Source organism: Castor canadensis, chromosome 11, assembly GCF_047511655.1.
Source record: "Castor canadensis chromosome 11, mCasCan1.hap1v2, whole genome shotgun sequence".
Classification (NCBI taxonomy): domain Eukaryota; kingdom Metazoa; phylum Chordata; class Mammalia; order Rodentia; family Castoridae; genus Castor; species Castor canadensis.
Window position 1 is genome coordinate 35,218,223 of NC_133396.1, and position 20,108 is coordinate 35,238,330.

A 20,108-nucleotide genomic window follows, 5' to 3' on the forward strand; every position below is an offset into this window, starting at 1 on the left:
CCTCTGTCATTTACTGACTCTGATTTGAGGGAAGTTTTACCTCTCTACTCATACATCCTTATCTGCAAAATGGGAGACATATAATATATAATTGTTTCACATAATGCTTTCCAAGTTATTTATAATGACAGTTACGATGACAACTTTCATTCTTTTTTGATGAAGGTATTAGGAGAACTTTATTTTCTTTATAGGTCAGGTTAACCTGAGCTTAAGTTATGTTTGTCAACTACCCAGGATGCAATCATGCCCAAAGATATGCTCATAAATAAGGGTGAAAAAAAAACATTATCCAGATTAGTCTACCCATCTTGAATATTTAAATAGGTTTGAATTAAAAAAAAAAAAGGAAACTCACACACCAAAGAGTGAAACTTACTCACCATTGAAGTTAGGAGTCATGAGTTTAATGCGTATAGTCTAAAAATGTACTAGAACATTGAATAGATATGAAAAATTGGTTTCTTTCTGGTCTAGATGTCTTGTTTCTAGACAGTTTTGTGATTAGGGGCATTTACTGAGATGGGTTTCAGAGACCTATCTTTGTCTCAGTTTTACTCCTTAAGTGCTAAGTTCTCTTTGATTTCCAGTAATTTATGGTTTTAAGAAGACTATTCCTTTTGTTTATTTTTTTAAATGCAAGACCTCGTGATGCAAGGGACTTTGTACACTGTGGAATGGGTCATATAGGGTTTATGGTTCTCTTTGGGGAGAAAGAAATATCCTTAATTTTCAGAGAGGCTCTCTGTTATCTATCACCAAAAAAAAGAAGGGATATAAGAACTTGCTTTGAAGCTTCCCCAAGCAAATACAGTATAATTCTTTGTCTTATTTCCAACTCAAATTTTAGCACAATGGATCGTGACAAAGTGGGAATCCCCACAGATGGTGATTCACATGCAATTACCTATCCACCTGCTATTGTTGTTTATATAATTGATCCTTTTACATATGAAAATAAAGATGAGAGTGCTAACTCTTCTAACGTATGGACTTTGGGGCTCCTTCGATGCTTTCTGGAAATGGTCCAGACTCTTCCTCCTCATATCAAGAGTACTGTTTCTGTACAGGTAAGAATTTGATGTTTCAGAAGCTTAAAAGGTACTACTTTCCTGTATTCAATTTGATTTTCTAAAGCTAGGTTGTATTGATTTTACTAGACATTTTAAGAGTTTATAAGAGATAATTGTATAGTCATATCATAATAATGAAGAATGAAACGATTACATTTAGTACATTGATTGTGTTTCTCTTGTGTTATTTTATAAGTCAGTTTTTAAGTTCATGAACCTAAGTAGAAAAATATAGCATGGACCTAAATAATCTACACTTCTAATTAAGACAGGTTGCAAGTTAAAGTGGAAGAAAATTACTCATAGTAAGTTATTTGAGGAAATTTTGATTTCTTGATTTTTATAGATTTCAACAGATCTATTCCATGGGAGTATTGGTATTTAATTGTCATGTAGAAATTTTTATGGTTTTTAGATGACCCATTAGTTCAGGTCTTATTGGTAAAACTGTTTATTAACAAACTATGTAATAGATAAGAAAACAGTTCTTTAGATAATAATTTAAGTTAGGTTTTGCTTAAATTTTTCAGTAAGGAGTTTTTAGTTTTAGCCACACAGTTTCTTTCATTCTCTGTTGCAAGTTTAACATTTATTATATTTACCTGTACCTCTTAGATTGTTCCTTGTCAATACCTGTTACAACCTGTGAAGCATGAAGATAGACAAATTTATACCCAGCATTTAAAATCTCTGGCTTTTTCGGCCTTTACCCAGTGTCGGAGACCACTTCCAACATCAACCAATGTAAAAACATTAACTGGCTTTGGTCCGGGTTTAGCCATGGAAACTGCTCTTAAAAGTCCCGATGTAAGTCTATTTTCCATAACCAAAGTTACTGAATGGCTGTACATTTTATGCAAAACTAATATTTTGTTTTGCCATTATTTCCCAATTTTAATTGTGTAGATGATATGTATTTTTCTGAGGTTGTATAATACTATAGTACCTTAATTTTTTATTTTACAGAGACCAGAGTGTATTCGACTTTATACACCTCCTTTTATTCTGGCTCCAGTAAAGGACAAACAGACGGAGCTGGGAGAGACATTTGGAGAAGCTGGACAAAAATACAATGTTCTTTTTGTGGGTTACTGTTTATCACATGATCAAAGGTGGATTCTTGCATCCTGCACAGATCTATATGGAGAACTTTTAGAAACGTGTATCATTAACATTGATGTTCCAAATAGGTACTTATATTTTCCTCAAAGTATGACTATATCATCCCAGTTAAAGTTTTTTCACACGCAGTCTTGCATATTATGTTTCATATTTAATGATCACAAAACTGGAAGCTTATATGCATTAAGATATTAAGAGTGAGGATTATGAGTACTTTTCACTCATTCTTTGTAGTGAATATTAATAGATAATTAAGATAATTAAAAATAATTTTGTCCAATCTGTTATACAGACAAAATTATTAAGGTCCCTAACTTTTGTATCATAAAGCTTGAAGTAGATTGGAGGTGTATCTCAAATGGTAGAACACTGGCTTTGCAAGTGCCAAGCCCTGAGTTCAAACTCCAGTCACACCAAAAAAAAAAATTGAAGTAATGTTTTCATTATTATTTGTGGTACTGGGGTTTGAACTTACAGCCTCATGCTTGCTAGGCGGGTGCTCTACCACTTGGGCCACTCTGTTAGCCCTGTTTTGTGTTTGGTATTTTTGAGATAGGGTCTCTCAAACTGTTTGCCTGTGTTGGTCTAGAACTGTGATCCTCCTGATCTCTGCCTCCCAAGTATTTAGAATTTTGAACAGCTATTATGTTTTATTTTTGAAGTAATGATTTTAGATGAAAATTTTTGAAAAATGGAACTAGAAAGATCTATTGAAACTGATCTGGGGCTAAGCTTGATCTCAAAATAAATAAGTAAATAAATAAACAAACAAACCTGAAGCTGAGTGTGTGCCCATTGTTCCAGATACTTAGGAGGCTGAGGCAGGAGGATTTCTTGAGTTGAAAGCCAGCTAGGGCAACATAAAAAGGACCAATATCAAAACAGACAAACTTGCATGCCGCATGTATGATTTAAAAAGACAATTATTTGGAAGGGGGTGAATTCAACTATGATATAAGAACTTTTGGAAATGTCACAATGTATCTCCAGTACAACAATAAATTTTTTTAAACTAACAAGTTAGTATAAATTAATTGTTCAAAATGGTTTCATTATGATATTTACAGACATGCATGTAATATACTTTGATCAAATTCTTTCTTAATCTTCCCTCTCCCCATTGTATGATTTTCTGTATATTCTGCTTAGGACTTTTTCATAAAAGTGTAAAGCATTAAAATTCATTAAGGGACCAGGGAGTTGGGAATGCAGATTAGTGTTAAGACTGCATACTTAGTATACATGAGGTCTTGTTACCAATCAGTCAATAAAATAAAAACTAGCTTTTCAGAAAATTGAAATTTCTTAAAGTGTCATCATGTGAATTTTTGACTGTCTCTTCATTTCATTATGACTGTCTATTTCACTCAATAGAGCTCGTCGGAAAAAAGGTTCTGCTAGAAGATTTGGTCTACAGAAACTTTGGGAGTGGTGCTTAGGCCTGGTACAGATGAGTTCATTACCGTGGAGAGTTGTCATTGGCCGTCTGGGAAGGATTGGTCATGGAGAATTGAAAGGTAAAATTGTGCTTTATTTATTTTTTTCCATCATACTGGGGATTGAACCCAGGGCCTTGCACATGCTAGGAAAGTGCTTTGCCAATGAGCCATAGCCCTTACTTAGTTTTTAACTTTGTTTTATATTAACTTACATACTGTTCAGATCACATATAAGTATATTTGTCAAATAAAATGCTAAAGATTATCAGTAAAATGTTTGTTTTTAAAGAAGAAGCATCTCTGTGTTGTTAGTAGCTATTCTTGTTGGTTGGTCCCGTTTTGCCTCCTTCCTGCTTGTTATTCAACTCATCTCTGTTCAGCAAATAATAATTGAATATGGTATTCACTAAAATTAGGGGAATAATGTTACATACCATGTTTTCTTTCTTTTTTTGTTGGCTTTGGGGTCTGAACTCGGGGCTTCATGCTTGCTGGGCAGGTGCTCTGCCACTTGAGCCATGCCTCCAACCTTTTTGCTCTGCTTATTTTTGAGATAAGGTTTTGATTTTTGCCCAGCCCTGGACCAAGATCCTCCTATGTATTCTTCCCCCAGGAGCTGGAATGGCAGGTACCCGACACCTTTTCTGTTGAGGAGGCAGATTCTCTTGAACTTTTGGCCAGGGCTGGCCTGGATCCTCCTGATCTCAGCCTCCTGAATAGCTAGGATGACAGGAGCCTGCCAACTTGCTTAGCTACTGAGAGGGCGTCTTAGGAACTTTTTGCCTGGGCTGCCCTCAAACCATGATCCCCAAGTAGCTAGAATCATAGGTAGGAGGCACTGGGAAGACTTTTTTTTTTTTTTTTTTGTGGAACTGGGATTTGAACTCAGGGCCTCGTGCTTCCTAGGTAGGTGCTCTACCATTTGAATCAAGTCTCCAGCCCCCCTCCTTCCCTTTGTTTTTTGTTTGTATGTTTTAGTTATTTTTCAGGTATGGTCTCATGTTTTTGCTTGGTACCATCCTCAGACCTTCATCCTCCTACATTTGGCCTCTTTGTAACTTTGACCACAGCCCTGTACCACTATGCCTAACCTACTGATTGAGACAGGGTCTTGCTAACTTTTTACCTGGGCTGACTTTGAACCACAATCTTCCTGATCTCCTCCCTAACAGCTGCGGAATTGTAGGCATGAGCCGACATGGCTGGCCAGCATTAAGATTTTTTTTCTTTTTTGGTGGGATTGGGGTATGAACTCAGGGCTTTGCACTTGCAAAGCAGGCACTGTGTTGCTTGAACTACTTCTCCATTTTGTACCAGTTATTTTGGAGATGGAGTCTCATGAATTATTTGCCCGGACTGTCCTTGAACCAAGTTCCTCCCCATCTTAGCCTCCCAAGTAGCTAGTAATAACAGGCATGAGTTACTGGTACCCTACAACATTAAGATTGTTGACTTGATGATGGAATACACTAATTTTAAAATCACTAAATATTTCTCTCATGTTTTAACCTTGGTTCTGTAGCATAGAAACAATGTTGTTACTTTGAATATTAATACTCTTTTTACTGTTAATACCCACAGATTGGAGCTGTTTGCTGAGTCGTCGAAACTTGCAATCTCTAAGTAAAAGGCTCAAAGACATGTGTAGAATGTGTGGTATATCTGCTGCAGACTCTCCCAGCATTCTCAGTGCTTGCTTGGTAGCAATGGAACCCCAAGGCTCTTTTGTTATTATGCCAGGTTAGCTATCATTTGTTTATATCAGATTTAATTCCTCATGCGGTTAAATTTTTAATACTACATAAGATTTATTCTTTGTATATTAAAAGGAAAAATGTCTTTCATTCTCTTTTTAGATTCTGTGTCAACTGGTTCTGTATTTGGCAGAAGCACCACTCTAAATATGCAGACATCTCAGCTAAATACCCCACAAGATACATCATGCACTCATATACTTGTGTTCCCTACTTCTGCTTCTGTGCAAGTAGCTTCAGCTACTTATACCACTGAAAATTTGGATTTAGCTTTCAATCCCAACAATGGTAGGTGAATGCTCCTAAAAGTTTGTTGTTTTTGAGGTAGGGGCTTGCTATGTTGCCCAGGTTGGCCTTGAGCTCTTGGGATCAAGCAGTCCTTCTGCCTCAGCCTCCCAAGTAGCTTGGACTTCAGGTGTGCACCACTGCACCTGGCCTAAAAAGTTTTTAATGTTAACACTTTTGGTAAGTTGAATAATAGTCCTGAGAACATAGCCATATTCTATTCTGGAAATATGTGAATGTTACCCTAAGTTACTAAAAAAGGACGTTATAGATGTGGCTAAGTATATTGAGATGGGGAGGTTATCCTAGATTATGCAGGTGGGTTCTAAATGAAATACGTATTGTAAGGAGAAGGAGGCAAAGGAGGTTTCAAATATACACAGAAGAGAAGGCCACGTGATGGAAGCAGAAGGGTGCAAAGTCAGATGCTATGCCCCTCACTTTCAAAATTGGGTAAGGGACATGAAGTATTTAGTTCTAGATTCTTTCAAAGACAAGGAAACAGATTATCCCCTAGAGGCTGTAGAGGAAGTTTAGCTCTCCTGACGTCTTGGTTCCAGTCTAGTGAAATTAATTTGAGGCCATTTAAACTAAATGCAAGCTCTCTCCCATTTGAGCCACACCCTGAGCCCTTTTCTTTGAATTTCGTGTTGAGATAGGGTCTTGCTAATTTTGCCTATGTTGACTTCAAACTCATGATCCTCCTGCCTCCAATTCCTAAGTAGCTGAGATTACACATGTGTGCCACCACCCCTGGATTGATTTTTGTCTTTTGCATTGATATGTAACGAACCATTCTGATTCCCTTCTCAATTGTTTTCTTTGTGGTTACTATAGGGATAACAACTAATTTGAATTGATGTAAACTTATCTTGAATGGCATACACAATCTCTACTGTTATAAAACTCTGCCTCCACCATGTTATTTATGTCACAGATTATATCTTTATGTATTTGAGTGCCCAGTAATATTTGTAATTATTTGTGTGTATCATTTAAAACATTTAGGAAATAAAGAGTGGAGTTACAAAAAAAAGTTAATTTGAGAATTCTGGTGCCACAAACTATAAGAGAATAAATGTCTGAACAGATGTGAATTATTCCATAAGTCTTTTTTTTCCTCCTGGGGCGGTGTGGGTACTGGGGTTTGAACTCAGGGCATACACCATGAGTCACTTCATCAGCCCTTTTTTTGTGATAGGTTTTTTTTTCAAGATAGGGTCTGCAAACAATATGCCTAGGGCTAACTTAAACCTTAATCTTCCTGATCTCTGCCTCCTGAGTAGCTAGGATTATAGGCATGAGCCATTGGCTTCTAGCCATTAGTCTTATTTTGAAAGGTTATAATCATAAAATGTGTGTATTTATGTATATGCTTTTGAGGTACCTGTGAATAAAACTTTATAGCTCATGTTTTATCTTTATATCTTCACTTGGTTAAATTTTTTTACATAAACTGCTAGAGTAGAGATGTAACTTTTGGTGAAGCTTGTAGGTTGTATATAGTAGAAGAGGAAATAAATAATATTCCATTCTTACTTTGGACTATGTTAGAAAGTGCCAGATCTTTAAAGTTAGGAATTTAGGTATTAATTATTTTGTCTTTTAGTTTATTATGTAATTACTTGAGTATTTTTACCTAATAAAGAAGAGTGAGTAGTCCCATTTTTAAGGACATTTCCATTTCCTGATTATGTTTACTTTAGACTAGTTTCCTGTTGTTGCTGTAACAAATTACTACATACTTAGTGGTTTAAAAAAACACAAATTTGTTACCTTAGAGTAGGCTGTTAGAATGTTAGCAGGTTGATTCCCTCTGGAGACTCTAGAAGCTTGCCTTTGCCAGCTTCTAGAGGCCACTGTGCTCTCTGGCTCATCGCCCCTTCCTCTATCTTGAATGCCAGTGTAGTAGTGTAGTGTCATCAGTCTCCTTCATTGACTAATCCTTTTGCTTTCCTATCACTAGTAGAGTGCTTGCCTAGCATACATGAGACCTTGGGTTCAATCCCTGGCACCATAAGGAAAAAGAAAAAAAAGACATGAGAGTATAGGACCCACCTGGACAATCCAGAATAAACTCTCCATTCATGCTTCTTAGCTTGATCACATCTTTAAAAATCCTTTATGGTAACATAGTCATATATTCTTGAGATCATGATGTAGAAATCTTTTGGGAGTCATTATTCAGACTACTATATATATATATATATATTTTTTTTTTTTTTTTAAATATGGAATGCTTCACGAATTTGCGTGTCATTCTTGCGCAGGGGCCATGCTAATCTTCTCTGTATCGTTCCAATTTTAGTATATGTGCTGCTGAAGCGAGCACCAGACTACTATATATTTGCTTATGCATTTTACATGACTATTAGCACAATACTTGGCATGTAGTAAACATTCAGTAAATGTTACAATAAACCATTTTGGTTAAAATTTATTTTAACTCTTTACTATGCATTGCAAGTGCTAGGCAGGTATGACTATGCAATATGGAAAATGGAGTTTTTAATTTCTTTCTCCTGTATAGATGGAGCAGACGGAATGGGTATCTTTGATTTATTAGACACAGGAGATGATCTTGATCCTGATATTATTAATATCCTTCCTGCATCTCCAACTGCATCTCCTGTACATTCTCCAGGATCTCATTACCCCCATGGAGGTGATGCTGGCAAGGTAATTCTATAACAGAAGTTCATTTTGTCTAAAGATCATGCATTTATTCACTAAGAAATTAATATATGAAATAGTAATTTTCCCTTGAAAAATAGCAAGAGGTGAGAGTAACTGAATGTTCATACACTTCTGTTTGATAGCCATCAATACTTTTTTTTTTTTTTTTTTTTTGAGACAGGGTCTCACTATGTAGCCCAGGCTTGACCTGAACTCACAGTCTTCCTACATTATTCTCTCAAGTGCTAGAATTAAAGGTATATGCCACCATGCCTGGTGACATCAGTACTTTGAATTATACATTATGTAGAAGGTCTCACAAAGCTCTGCTTTCCTGCTGGGCACTGGTGGTCATGATTGTAATCCTGGTTCTACTGAGGTTGAGGTCCGGAGTAAATATTTGGTGAGATGTCATCTCACAGATAACCAGTGGTTAACCAGTAGTAGAGCACCTGCTTTTCAAGCACAAAGAACTGAGTTCAAACCCACAAAAAAAAAGTTGAGCTTTCTCTAAATCTGCATTTTTTAGACTAGTTGTCATTTGCCATTTTGCCATAGTGTCAAGTATAAGATCACAGTATGTTTAAGAACCTGTATATGGATAAGAGCTGCATTCGTATCACTGTTGGGACAAGGACCATAATAGAAGTATTCATTTCCTCCCAAGAACAAGTAAAACACTGACCACCCATTCACTCTCTCATTTTATTTTTGGCAGTTAGGAAAGCAAGTAGTATTGTCCTTCTGTTTGAAGTCAAAAGTAATTAGGCATCATTGAATAACACATCTTTATTTGAGTGAAATTAGATGTAGTTATTTATTATAGCATGCATATGTTTAAAAATCAGTCTTTTTAAAGTAGGATAGGATCTTTGTCCAGTTTTACTATGCCCTTTCTTTTTTCTTCATTGTTTTTTGCTATTCTTCTGAGGGGGTAAAGGGTACTAGGGTTTGAACTTAGAGCCTTGCACTTGTTGCAGGTGCTTTTTTAACACTCATTGTTTTTGACACAGTGTCTCACTATGTAGCTTGGGCCGGCCTCTCACATACAAGAGGTTTCCTTCAGCCTTCCATGTGCTCGGCTCATAAGTGTGAACCACTATGCTTCACTCCTTTACTTTTTTTAAATGCAAGGAAATGAGATTATTGTAATATGTACCTGGGGTGGGTATGTTTGCTCATGCCTGTAATCTTAGCTAATCGAGAGGTAAGGATAAGAGGATTGTGGTTTGAGATCAACCTGATCAAAGAATGTTAGCCAGACCCTTTGGTGCATGCCTGTGTTCCCAGCTACTCAGGAGGCAGAGTCAGTAAGATTGTGTCCAAGGCCAGCACAAAAGCACAAGACCCTATCTGAAACATAAACTGAAAGGGCTGGAGTTGTGGCTTGAACCACAATGCAATGCCTTGAGCTCAAATTCCACTACCACAAAAAAAAAGTATCTGTATAGTTTATATTTAAGAGCACTAATAATCCCACTTTCTTAATTAACAATTTTTACTTTTACCAAGTTACTTTCTTTCCACATATATTTATTTTCAGCTTTCAATAAATATAATCAGCATTTATTTTTCACAGTGTCACTATTTGGCCCAGGATTGCTTTGAATTCACAGTCCTCCTGCCTCAGCCTCCCAAGTGCTGAGATTGTAAGTTTACACTACTATGCTTGGCTTTTTTCTTTTCTTGAGACAAGGTCTTATATGTTTTGCAGACTGGCCTTGACTCTTGTGATCCTCCTGTCTCAAGACTTCCAAGTATCTGTGTTTATAGGCATGCACCTAGCTTCTATAATCATCTTTTTAATGTTGCTGATATATTATAACTTTTGCTATATCATTCCCAAAATGTTGGACATTAAGTATTTTTTTTCTATTTTAGGTACTGATATAATGAGCATTTTCACGTATATGACTATCATTTAATAGTATTACATGTTGCCATAATGCTTTCCATAACACTGGTAACTGCATTCTATATATATATATATATATATATAGTTAGGCGAATTCAGCTAAATTGAATCCACCTTTTGGATTGAAGTGTAATTGTCAGGACTTAGTTGTGGTGCTATTGGGAAATAAGTTGGAAATTTTGTTAAACATTTTATTTTTTTTACTTAGCTGCAACGATTTATACACACACACACAAAACCGGGACATAATAATACAAATTTATTAATATGTTTGGCATTTTTAGAACCCTTTTTTGTTTTTTTTCTTTTGGTGGTGGTACTGAGGTTTGAACTCAAGGCTTCAAATTTGTTAGGTTGGCATTATACTACTTGAAATGCTGTCACTAACTATGATACTGTTATTAAGTGTTTAACTATTTTGTTTTCAGTATTCTTCAGTGTTTTTAAATTGTTGTCATAGAGTAATGAGACTGATCACCATACGCCATTTTGTATTTATATCTGTTGCCTTCATATATTGCATGAACTCTAATAAAATTTTAATTTTGTCTTTTTTAAGGGTCAGGGTACTGATCGGCTACTTTCAACAGAATCTCATGATGAAGTAACTAATATTCTTCAGCAACCATTGGCCCTTGGATACTTTGTATCAACTGCCAAAGCGGGTCCATTACCTGACTGGTTCTGGTCAGCATGTCCTCAAGCACAATATCAGTGTCCCCTTTTTCTTAAGGTATTACCCTTTCTTTGCCAGTTCCTAATTCTAATTGGCAACTTGATTCCTAAGAAATATAGAAATGGCTTTTATAGCTTGTCTTATATTCTAAGTTCTTTAATGCATTGCCACATATAACTGAGAATTGTCCCATTGTGAGATGCTAATTTTTAAAATTTAAGTTTGAACTTCAAGTCAAACTATTGTAATATTTGCTTTTAGTAGAATTTTCACCTGCTCATATGGAACTTTAGAGCTGAGAGAATCTTTTCATTTTCTAGGTGAGCATAATTAAGTACAGAAAAACTCACCTGTCCAAGGCCAGTAAACTTAAGACTGAAACCTGGATCTTTTAGTGATTATTATGTTGTTTTTTGAATTACATCATACTCCACTCCCATTATGTTGCATTATTATGTGGACTAAAATATTCATCAGCCTTTGTAGTATTAATTTTTATTTTCATTAATTACCTCCTTAAGAAAGCTTTCTTTCTAGCTCTCGGCTGAGGCAGGAGGATTTTGTGTTTGAGGCCCTCCTGGGCTACGTAGTAAATTCCAGAACAGCATGGCTACATAGGAAGACCCCCACCCCCAAAAAAGTAAAAATACAAATTGAAAGAAAACAAAAGGAAAGAAAGTTTGCTCGCTTGATGTAAATTGCTGTATTAAAACCATTATGTCTGCTTTGCAAGGCAAGAAGCCCTGGGTTTAAAACCCAGTCCCACAAAAATAAATAGATAGATAAATAGTAAAACAAAACAAACAAAAAGCTTCTTTGTAAAAAACTATTGAGTGGTTTTTAAGAAATGAAATTCTTAGACCGATAGTGACTTACTCTGTTCTATCAAAACATTCTATAATGAGTTAGTAATGTAACTGAAGTTAACTCACAAAATGGTAAAGTAAAATGACATGAAAATTCTGTGCACAGTTTATTGCTGCTGCTATTACTGTTTCAAAATAACAAATTAAGATCTGACTCACATATCATAACCTCCTCCCCCAGTGTTTTAATTTCCTAATTCGTGCTAATATAAATGCTTGCTGAGTTTTTCTCAGGGTAAAAGACACATTGTATGCTTTAGTTTCTTGAGCTTATATTTTGGTGGTTACTAAACCTGTAGGCTTCTTGCTATCTTTTACACTTAATGCTATTAGATCTTGATATCCGTGGGTCACATTCTGTTGAGTCAGTGTCATTTGAGATTAAACGATGGACTTCTGTGGCACATTCATAAAGAATCCAGCAGCTGATAATCTGATTTATTTTTATTTCTTATTTATTTATTTTGTGGAACTGGGGGGTTGAATCCTTGCTGGGCAAGCCCTCTAGTACTGAGGTATATCTCAGCCCTTGAATGAACTATTAATGACATAATATATTTAAGGCATGTTGGCTAAGGTAATAGTGTTATCCTGTGACTTTTCTTCCTTTTCCAGTAGACATGCAGCGGTCTATACAAATCTCATTACAAGAACAACTTCCCAAGGGGTTTTCTGCAGAATAGAAATCCTTAAAGTCTCCACAACTCAAAGGATACTTTGGTTCTTTGGGAAGTGCTACACATGCTTTCTGCCCTCTTTTGTAGTCATAATGCATGTATGCACACTAAAGGCTCTGAAAACATAGCAGTAAATTACATTGTTTACCTAGCATTTTCCAAATTTATTTTTGTACACAAGAAAAAGATTGTGTAACACCTATTTATAGTTTGTGACCTTAGTGTTTCAGGGCTTAAGTGTTTTAAGGAAACACGACTTTACAAAAAGTCCAAGGGACTATCCAGATTCTTTTCTACTCAATATTTATTTGCAGAGAGGATAGTGTAAAGGGAGCATTCACCCTCAGATACAGTGTAACAAGATTAGGACTTCTGGTTCTGAATTACCAGGTAAGGCATAACTTACCATAATTTTGTTCACCATTTTTTCATGCATCTCATTTTAGTTCTATACTATAGTTAGTAAAACTGGTATTTTTCTCTTCGTTTGAAAAAAATAGTGGGTCTCCTAGATGGTTAAAAATCATTTTATCAGAGGAATTAGAGCACTGGTACTAATTAATATTAATTTATTTTGTAGTGATTTGCCATGTGAGGGTTTTGTTTATAACTTAAAAATTAAGAGTTTGTAAACATTTCAAACCTACATGTCTGTGGTTCTATTCCTGAATATACTACACAAGAGTTTACACATATATACAAAGTTGCAAGGGGAGAGCATGTAATTTATAATAAAAGGTATCTTTTATAATACATAGATTTGTACCTTTTGCAGTATTTAGAATGAGATCTACCAGAAGTTTTTGTGGTGAACACTACCACTGTCTTGTCACAGCATTTTAACATTATTACACATTTTGGCTTATAAACAAGGTGATTCGCTTTATTTAATTGAAATGTGAAGAAGAGCAACACTATTCACTGTTGTACTTAAATGAGTGTGTTTCTATTATGGGTAAGCCTCTTAGGAAGTTTATTGGGCACAGAAGGCATCTGTGCCCTGGGATTAATTAGAGTGTTGAGAATTCAACCAAAGCTTGCTCTAAGGTTTACAGCTTTGAAAGTAAAATATTTGGATGCTTACTCTTTTTACTTTTTTTTTTTTAGTGTTTTTGTGTTTAGACCTAGGTATGTCTAAACACAATGTAACTTAAGGACAGACTGTACAGGCTTACTGGTTTAGTACTTCCTTAAACATCTACTTTACATCTCTAGGTAGTAGGCAATTGGAAATAATTTTTAAAGATTATGTTGAGGTCTCAAAAACAGTAAAGCTAATGAAAAAGAAGTAGGAAGGCTCAATGTAAGTTTTGCCCTTAAATTCTTCAGTAATTAAGTTAAGCAAGGAGATCAAACATTTTTATAGTGACTGCCATTCATAACATAGTACTAAAATGTATTTCATAAAGGAAGATACATATGGCTGACTGATTATCTGTTACCTTTTTAGGCCTCTTTGCACCTCCACGTGCCTTCAGTGCAATCTGACGAGCTGCTTCACAGTAAACACTCCCACCCACTTGACTCAAATCAGACTTCAGATGTCCTCAGGTACAGCTCTTATACCACTGTTTTCCATTGCAACTTGAGTAGAACATAATGTTGATTCTTACATATTTTTCTCATTTTGGCAAGAGTTTACAGTTCTATACTCTTGGACTTCTGGATAAATTTCATCACTTAGAATGAACGTTTTTTCTAACATGAGTAATGTACTTCAAAGAATAAATTATTAATTTGGTACTGGGGATTGAACCCAGAGCCTTACCCATGCTTGGAGGCAAACACTCTACCCCTAAGCCATAATCCCAGCCTGAGAATAATTGTTAAGAAGTTAGTTATCTTTCTCCCCAAGGCCTCTTTATTCCATATGTTCTACTCTTTTTTTAAAGTGACTTTATCCAGGCTTGGTGGCACATGTTTATAATCGTAGCACTCAGAAGCCTGATGCAGGAGAATTTTGAGTTCAAGGCCAGCCTGGCCTACATAGTGAGGCCCTGTCTGAATAAAACAAAATGACTTTGAACCTTGGATACCATAAATTTAAAACTACTTCCAAAACCTACGTTGAAAATAGATGCATGTCTTACACATTTTATTTGCTTTTCAGGTTTGTTTTGGAACAGTACAATGCACTCTCCTGGCTAACCTGTGACCCTGCAATCCAGGACAGACGTTCATGTCTCCCAATTCATTTTGTGGTGCTGAATCAGTTATATAACTTTATCATGAATATGCTGTGATCTTCATTTGACGGAACTGTGCAAGAAAAGAATAAGGAAAAAAAGAATATTTTGCTGCAGGATTAAGTTGCAATTATCTTCTCAGTGAAAGTCATTTGTGATGGGGTCTAATTCTTATTACTTCAACAAATATTGTTTTGATTTGGGGGGGAGGGGCTATAACCCTATTTTTCATTGACTATACTGAACTCTTTAGGATGATGACTGATACACAAAACGTGTTATAACATTTTCGTAGCAAAAATTAACCTTTTTTTTGCCCCGGTCACAGTATTTGTGAAAAGTAATGAGCCATAGTACCCAGTCATGTTAAATGAATATTAAAAGCATGGAGAGGAAACATGAGGAACAATGAATTTCAACATATGGCTTTAGAACATCAAGATGTTCTTGTATTGGATTATAGTATCTAGTATTCAAAAATGCCTGCATCTCTTATTTATTGTAAGTTTTTAAATGTATAAATTGTCTTATATTTCTTAACCTCTTTTATAAAAATTTTCCTAGAAGGTTTATACTGCCTTCTTGCTTTAAAGCAATTGGTCTAAAATATATGTAATCGTCTTAATTAAAAAGTTGCAGTAGGGTTGCTTTTAGAGTATTATTTTTTTGTAAGGGGGTGGGTGGGACAGTAAATTTGTATTGTCTCGATGTACAGTTTAATGGGGATAGAGGGGAAATAATGTCCATACCATTGTGTGTGGAGGATTTACAGCTAAGCTGTAGTTGCAGAGTACATGTACAGTAATGAAGTTCACTGTGTTTATAAATTGAAAAGGTACCGGGTCTTACAGCATTTTATATATCACACCTTTACAGAATAACATGATGGCAATATACAAGTGACATTGTTAGGTGGTTTAACTTAGAATAAAATGAGAATTCTTCAGTTATATTTTGTACTATGGTTTAGGGCTATGACTAATATTTCAGGCCATTTCCAGTGAAAGAAACTTAGTTTTACAAGAAAAACATTTGCTACTGAATGCTTAAACTAATTTTGGTGTTTAATGTTACATGCTTAATTTTTTTTTTTCAGTTTTAACAGTGGCACATTTAGGCATGGGAATATTATTAATTATGAAATTTATCTGCAGGATCTGCTATAAGGTTGAAATTTAGCCCAGCTCTAGGCATTTTACAAATTATTTTAAGAGCAGTCACTCTTGATTGTTTGACTTTTTTTTAAATTAAAGATTGAGAATACATGTGAGAGTGTGCATATGTATGGGTGTGTGTGTGCAATCAAACTGTGGTGTAAATAGATTCTCAGTGAATTCTGGTATTCAGACTCTATTCCACTAGTGAAAGAATCATTTTCTAAACTGTTTCCCTTTGCCTTTTTTATTTATTTAATTTTCTTGGTTTGGAGATGGCAGTCCCAAACACCAGAGTCTGTACTTTTCTATAACACAGCTCAAATTAAGGTAGGGCATATGCCAAGGAGGTTCTCACCTCCCTAAAGAAGGGACTTGAATTTTAGGGACTTTAATTCACCCCTTCCTTCAATACAACTTTCCCCCTTCTTGTTTGCACATGCCAAGATAACTGCTTTTATGTAGGCTTTACCCCCTTGAAAAATCCTTTCTACAGTGCTGCTCACAAGAGAGCCCAAGTTAGCTTTTTAAACTGCATTGCTGACTTGAATTCACAGTTACTATGTCTACCTATCTTTCTTGGAAGCAGTCTAGCAAAGTTCCTATTCATATGTTCATTAATTATTGACAATGACAAAATCATTTGTATTTACAAAACTCTTAATTCATATTTTTTCTTTTTACTGAAACTTGTTTTGTAAATACTATATGCTTAGCATAAATAACAGTTTCTTATGAATAGTATAACTTCTTTAAATTATGTATATGAAAACATTAATAAGTCTTGTTTTTTCTATAAAGAAAACACAATTGGTGACAAAAGGTTTCCATTACTCCTTCAATATTATAATCCAATCCCAGTGGTCAGCATATTTTGGTATTAAATTTAAAGATCACATCTCTGCATTTGTTTTTAAATTATGCTAACGAATTACAGATTATGTTGGCATGTTTTGTTATGTACTTTCTTGGAAAAGAAAAACAAACTTACCTGAGATTTGAGGGAAAAAGATGCTTATTTGGAATTTCCATTTTAAAGTACCCTTTTATTCTTTAGCTTCATAGTGATTAAAAAAAATTTATAATCTCAGTTGTTTAAAACTATAAAACTTTAAAACCTATGATAACCATGCATCAGATTGAAAATAGACTTTTTTTTTTAAATATTCCCTGATAGATTCTCTTAAATGGAGGGAACCCAATACACAATTTTTATCTGGGAATGAGAATAGTTCCCAAATAATAGAGTATTTATTCATAAGAATTTTTCCCTTCATATATCATTTCACACTCAAATAGAAGATTATTAAGTAGCATTAGAAAAGAGTACTTGACACATTTCAGAAAAAAAGAAAGAAATTCAGCTCTTTTGCAGGATGATGAATCTGACTTACTAATGTATTGTCACAGACAAGTGTGGGTAGTTTTGTTTTACTTAAATCGGTAAGCAAAATATTATACTTTATACCAGTGAATTACCAACACCTTGACTTCTCTGTTACAGTGCTAATGTCTTTTTTTTTTTTTGTGCAGTTATCCATTATGCAGGGTGGAAGTTTAGTATTTCGGCATTTAAAAGATTAGTTTTATAACGTCTGCTTCCAACCAGTGAGAAACATCTAGCCATACCTTTCTTATGCAAGCCATTCAGTTATCAGGACTGTGAATTAACACTGTATGAATAAATTTCTGTACACCTTATTGTTTGGCCGGAAGGCCACCAAGTGTACTTATATGTATTCCTTAAATTTTAAAATAGCTGTAATTTTTAAATCTTTCTAAACTTTTCTTAAACCACTAAAATTAAGCTCTTACTACTTAGTCAACTATCCTCAGCTGTATTCGTACTCAATTGTCAGTATGGCACAGATTACTATATTAAAATATTCTCTTTTCGTCTTCATATTTACCTTCGAGGTAATTTTTTAACTTAATGTGTTACTACAAAGATTTGCAGATCTTTAATCAAGCACTATGTTAATACTGTAATATCAAAATACTATGTCACATTATTTATAATGTTCAAATTGAATAGATTAAAAGGAAGTTTTTAAATGCTATTGCATCATATAATTTGCTACTTATCCACTATGGCATTGCATATTAGTCTATTAATACATATAATGTTGCTTGAGTAATATTTTGGTCTGGGTTTCCTCTTAATATTTTAATTTGTCTAAATTAAGGAGAAATGTTTTTAATATACATTTTTATTTTGTTCCATGCCCCCCCCCCCAAATCAGCTGGAAATCTAAATCTTTTGGTTTTTCTTGGTATTCTAATGGGCCCAGAACTGTGGTTTAAATTTTTATATATGTATTTTCTTTTTTGTGGAGTATAAATTTAAAAACTGGATTTGGGACCTAAAATACTCCTCAGGTTGATGTATTCATGAAGTTTTAAAAAAATAGCTTTAGTTTTCAAAGTAAACTGGATTTGTGGACCTTAAAGTTACTGAGTTTAAACTACAAATTGTAACGTCATTACTGGACATGTCATCATCAACCCTCTCAAAGTAGCTTGGTCACTTTATGAAGGGGCGTTTTAAAGTTGTTGTTTAGCAGTGACATTTAATATGGTCCAATTGCTTTTCTTTTTAACGTGACAAAGAATAAGGAACAAACACTATTGCTGCCGAATGCCATAACACTGAGTTGTACAAATTGTGATTGAGGAAATGAAAAGGTTTATACTTTTTAAAAAAAAAAAAAACAAAAAACAAAACTTCAAATGGAATAAATTATTCATGAAGCCTTCATTGTGGTGTCTCATTCTGTTGAAAATATTTCCATCTTAAAAATTTGCAACAATTATTATTTTTTGTGTCATTTATAAATGAAAGTGGCAACTTAGAAACTGGTGAACGGGTTTTTGATTTCTGTATGTTTTATTTTTAAAGAGGATTTTAATCACTGGCTAATGTGTAGGAAAATTATATATATATATATATACACACACACACACCAGTTTTTAGACTGATTAGTTTTGTCTTAATTTTCTAGTTTAAATATGGTATTTTCAAATATTTAAGCTGAGCTCTTTGGGCTGGAGGTGTGGCTGAAGTGGTAGAGTGCATTCCTACCAATCACGAGGCCCTGAATTCACACCTCAGTACTGCCAAAGGAGGAAAAACAAACTTTTATAAAAGCTGAGTTCTGTTCTGTTTTTATTTGATCACATAAATGTGTTTGAAACATAAGAAAACTGTTCAGATGTGAATAAAACATCAAATAGCTTTGTCCTTAGAAGTGGAGGGTGTGACCTGGCTAAGAGCTTTGTGAGCAGCCTTTTTAAAATACTTTTGTCCAGACTTAAGCTGAGAAAGGACATATCCCAAACTTGCTGTGGTTATTTTGAAACAGTTTCTGTCAGCAAATTGTCTCTTAATGATTTTTTAAAAGCAAGTATATGGTATTAAAGCTTTCTATTTTTGCTTTTTTTTTTTGGTCTCAAAGTTTACCTCTGAAATTTTTACATTTTTTCTTATGTATTATGTATGACTAAATATAACTGCAAATCAAGCTTTTTTAGGGAAAGGGGTATTAAGTTTTTGCACAACTGTACATGACTTTTCTTTATATTGTACTTTTTGATACTGAAAACCAATGTTTGAAAAATACTGTTGAGTTGTTTACCAAAGGAAATGAGAATGTTTTTTCATAGTTTAAAACAGATACTTGTTTGTACTATGTATAAGGCAATGGTATACTTGTTGTAATTAGAGATAGATATGTTCCTTACCTTAAGCAAGTAATTTTTGTATTGTGACCCAGTGTCCTTATGTTGGCATAATCTAAGACTATGAAAGCCCAAAAGGTTCCTTCCCTGAGAATCTTCTCTTGCAAATTTCCTGCCACAGTTCTTCATGTGAATTCCTTTAAAATGAAGAAATACAAAGGTGAAAGTATGAAATATGGTGAACATTTTGAAATGTTGAAGGAACTGATAAATTACTCAGGAAAATTATATTGACCTCATGATAATCAATAGCACATTATTTAATACACCAACTGTTTTTGTTAAATTGGTGAGTTAAATTGAAATACTAGTTGGTTTATTCTCAGTTTAAATATGCTTACCGCATTTTTAGAATCAACACTGCAATGTGTTCTGGCAATTTTTTTGTAATTAGTCATTATCACAATGCCTAGAGAAGTGATAATTAAGAATTAATCAGAAGTACTTGGTGGTAATTGTAGGTATTTCCAGAGATTTGCAGAGAGAGAATCCACTACAGAATAAAGGTAGAAGTACAGTTTGCACCATAATCATACTATTTGGAATA

General features: G+C 34.5%; 1 protein-coding gene and 1 non-coding gene across 2 annotated transcripts in view; one reads left to right on the forward strand and one right to left on the reverse strand.

The window, feature by feature from the left end:
• Med13 (mediator complex subunit 13) overlaps positions 1–18,581 on the forward strand; it is a 97,159-nt gene extending 78,578 nt beyond the window's left edge. Inside the window, exons 21-30 of the mRNA XM_020158889.2 lie at positions 851–1,070; positions 1,689–1,880; positions 2,040–2,263; positions 3,570–3,712; positions 5,216–5,374; positions 5,491–5,676; positions 8,204–8,352; positions 10,824–10,997; positions 13,934–14,034; positions 14,594–18,581. Coding sequence (XP_020014478.1) covers positions 851–1,070; positions 1,689–1,880; positions 2,040–2,263; positions 3,570–3,712; positions 5,216–5,374; positions 5,491–5,676; positions 8,204–8,352; positions 10,824–10,997; positions 13,934–14,034; positions 14,594–14,726 — 1,681 coding nt within the window. The 3' untranslated portion in view covers positions 14,727–18,581. The remainder of the gene's footprint in view (positions 1–850; positions 1,071–1,688; positions 1,881–2,039; positions 2,264–3,569; positions 3,713–5,215; positions 5,375–5,490; positions 5,677–8,203; positions 8,353–10,823; positions 10,998–13,933; positions 14,035–14,593) is intronic.
• Positions 7,899–8,005, reverse strand: LOC141414252 (U6 spliceosomal RNA). The gene has a single exon (XR_012439314.1). It is a non-coding gene; the product is annotated as a U6 spliceosomal RNA (small nuclear RNA).
• Positions 18,582–20,108: the final 1,527 nt, after the last annotated feature.